The sequence below is a fragment of the Podarcis raffonei genome, chromosome 4, assembly GCF_027172205.1.
Source record: "Podarcis raffonei isolate rPodRaf1 chromosome 4, rPodRaf1.pri, whole genome shotgun sequence".
Taxonomy (NCBI): domain Eukaryota; kingdom Metazoa; phylum Chordata; class Lepidosauria; order Squamata; family Lacertidae; genus Podarcis; species Podarcis raffonei.
The window spans coordinates 80680843-80684308 of NC_070605.1; the positions used below are offsets into that span (position 1 = coordinate 80680843).

The 3466-nt window shown below is 36.5% G+C and overlaps 1 protein-coding gene across 2 annotated transcripts in view; it reads left to right on the top strand.

Moving 5' to 3' along the window:
- TUBGCP3 (tubulin gamma complex associated protein 3) overlaps positions 1–2546 on the top strand; it is a 55169-nt gene extending 52623 nt beyond the window's left edge. For both annotated transcript variants that reach the window (XM_053384405.1, XM_053384406.1), the window contains 3 exons: positions 85–225; positions 766–882; positions 1470–2546. In XM_053384405.1, the coding sequence (XP_053240380.1) occupies positions 85–225; positions 766–882; positions 1470–1628 (417 nt within the window). In that variant the 3' untranslated portion in view covers positions 1629–2546. The remainder of the gene's footprint in view (positions 1–84; positions 226–765; positions 883–1469) is intronic.
- The last annotated feature ends 920 nt before the right edge of the window (positions 2547–3466 follow it).

Below are 3466 nucleotides of genomic sequence, written 5' to 3' on the forward strand. Positions count from 1 at the left end.
TTCTTTTAGGCTAGCAAATCTTAGCTTTTCTTTGAACATTTCATTTTTAGAGGTTTTGTCTTCCCTTTGCAACTTTTGTTGTAGATGCTTCTCAACCAGCTTCGAGCTGTCTTTGATCAGATTCTTGAGTTTCAAAATGCCCAAGATGGCCTGTACCGCGTTGCCTTGGAGGAGTTACAGTTACGGTTGCAGTTTGAAGAAAGAAAGAGAGAGAGAGAGCTTGAGGTACAAAGGAGTTTTCAGTGGCATTTTAAGCACAAGAACGATGTGAACACAACAGGCTGCTTGTGTTCAATACCAATTCAATACCAAAAAATAATCCTTCTAATATCCCCTCCTTTTCTTGGAAAGACTGAGCAAATAGGTATTTGGATAAAGTCTTAATATGAAAAGTAAGTGTGTGCATGTTTACTCAAAAGTAAGTTGCACTATGCTCAATGGGGCTTCTAAGAAAGTACATATGCCTAGATTACACAGTACATTTAACCCAGATTGGGGTAACCTAGAAGCTGCAATTGACAAACCTTAATCCCCCCCCCATTAAAACACAAATTGAATTCTTTTTCACGCTTGGTATGTATTGTTTGTAAGAAGTTTCTTCTGTCTTAACTTCTTGGCTTATAACTGTAAGAGATCACCAACTAAATTTAAGGCACTTCCTCTTAATAAAACAAAAATTAGCATGTGGCTTCAGATTTATTGATGTGTACACCTGATAATTTCTCATCTTTTTTTCTTTTCTTTTTTACAATGTATATTGTTAAGGGTGAATGGGGAGTAAAAGCTTCAGAAGAGGAAGAGGAGAATAAAAGGATTAAAGAATTTCAAGATTCAATACCAAAAATGTGTTCACAGCTGCGACTACTTACCCATTTCTATCAGGTATTTTTAAAAAGAGGAATTTTAAAAATATTAACGTACTGATAGCCGGTATCTGTTTTCGGGTTTAAAGTGCACACTGTTTTAATGCAGCATGCAAGCCTTTCCAGGATTTGGAAGAAGGCAATAACAATAAAAGTTATGTTATGAATACATTAGGGAATGTGACATTTGGCTTCAGTAGATAAAGAACCAGGTGCATAGAGGTTGTCCCAGACATAAAAGTGCCTACGTAAATGATTGCACTCCAGAGTCTGTGTTTATGCTGACCATTGCCACTGTAGGTAGACAACATTTTTATGAAGCATTCTCGCTAGAATAATTTTTGTGGATTCGCTTTGTTAAAAACCGCCTGCCCCGTCAAAACTCAAGACAGGAAATTCACTAACTTTTCACCTACTTTTATAAGGATGGGGCATTGCAGGAACTGCCCGTCTCTTGCAGTGGATCAGTTTCTACTTGTTATATATAGTGGAATTTTCAAGGATTGCTATGGAATGGTGACATGCTTCACACCTTTATTCCATTACACACGTTCATTTGTGTGACTTCTTATGAATGCCTAATTTCTCTGTTTTTCTTTCTTTCAGGGCATTGTGCAGCAGTTCTTGGTATTACTGACCACCAGTTCTGATGAAAGTCTTCGATTTCTTAGCTTTAGATTGGATTTCAATGAACATTATAAAGCTAGGGAGCCCAGGCTTAGGGTTTCTTTGGGGACTAGAGGGCGGCGTAATTCACATATATAAATCTCCCTGCAATGAATGTAAACCAGGATCACGGATGTGTAACCCGTTGTTGGTTGTGTCAACTTGGCATACTAAAACCAAATGGCATGCAATAGGTGTTTGTCATTATCGCAAGCAACCTGTTTTCAGTCATGTGATTGTGCAACACTTGTGCAGAAAGCAACATGGCTTATTTTTTTATATTTAATGGTTGAGATTACTAAATGGGTTTAAACTGTTGCAATTTTGCTTTGGTAGTCCATTAATCAACCAACTATATTTTGTTTGTGGCTTTTAAAGCACATTCCACCATCATTGATATTTGTCGTCAGGACATTTTATCCACATGCAGACACACTCTTGTTTCCTTTTACACTAAGCAGGGCTGTAATTTTCCATTTCAGTTTAGAAACCACTTTTATTTTAAAACCTGCCAGTTTAAGAATCTGGCCAGAAGTCTATCTTATTTCTTTTTCAGTGTTGTGGTGTATTGACTGTGTGTGGGGAAAATTAGTCACTTAAAATTACACACATTAATGTTTTCAACATTTTCAAAACTGATTTATTTTTCCAGAAATTTTTTAACTGCTTTACAGAAACAAATATTAGAGACATAACAGAAGTCCAACACAACAAATAGTAGAAATGAAGTTAAAACCTCAGTGATCTCCAGTAATGAAACATGTAAATATTGAATAGATGTGAATGAAGTATTTTGTGTTCAAATCTGATGTATTAGAAATTAATTTGGATAATGAAGACTACTTATTTCTCTTTCCTTGCCTATTTTTCCATTGTAAATATTTATATATTGCTGTCCAGATGTTAGGGGGAAACATTTTTGTAAAAAATAAAAAATCACTATATATCATCACTCAATTATCCATTTGTTATATTCACAGGTAAAAGCTTAGAAAATAAACACAATTATCTTTCAAACTTTTTTCTGTTTCTTCTGACAAAGTGCCTGATTTAATAAAATTAATACTGAATTATAGGGCCGCCTTTTCTTTAGCTTGTCTCGATACCAATGCAGAATGTCAAGTGCACATTATGAGACAACTGAGACCAGCTTACTACAGATATTTCCTTTTCCCCTTCATCCTGCCAGGCTCCAAGGCGGGGATGGACAGCACCCTCTGGACTAAAACACACTTGCACTGTGTCTCAGAGATGGAGATTGCTGGCTTCAGTGTCACAGATCTTGAGTTGATTCTGAAAGCTCTGTAAGTTATTGTTGCATAGGTTGTGGAGCCAAAAGTATATTGTACTATTTCTGATTCTGTGGTAAAATAATGTCCCTTACCAGGTGCTTGAGGTGTGGGTGTTTTTTTTTTGTGTGTCTTTTTGTTTCCTAGTAAGGATTTTTTAGAAAATGGGAAAAGCTAAAAGCCAAACCCCCTGCAATAGCTTCCTGGTCCCTTAGTATTCGGGTGTGCAATACATTTTTCCTTCGCTTCAACATAAATAGTGCCAGTGGATCTTAAGATACTTAATACTGTTATAGTTTCTCTTTGACACTCATGCTGCAAAGAACTGCATGTTCTTGCAGAGTGCAGGGCTCTATTTTTTTCTATCCTCCCCCCCCCCCAAATGTGAATTAGTGCCTGTTAAATAATGTGAGCACATATTACACTTCAAGCAGAAAATAATTTAATTGGACAAATCCAAGAAGCCAGATTAGCAACTCCTGTAACCCAACACCAAATCTACTTTTTATTATTCAATAGCATGATTGCAACATGTGTTCTCCAGGATACTATAGGGTTCCATCATGATTAACCATGGTAAAAATATAGGACTGCACACTTCTGGACAGCAGTCATACTGAACAATAAGTCCCTTCTCTCTGTGCTGCT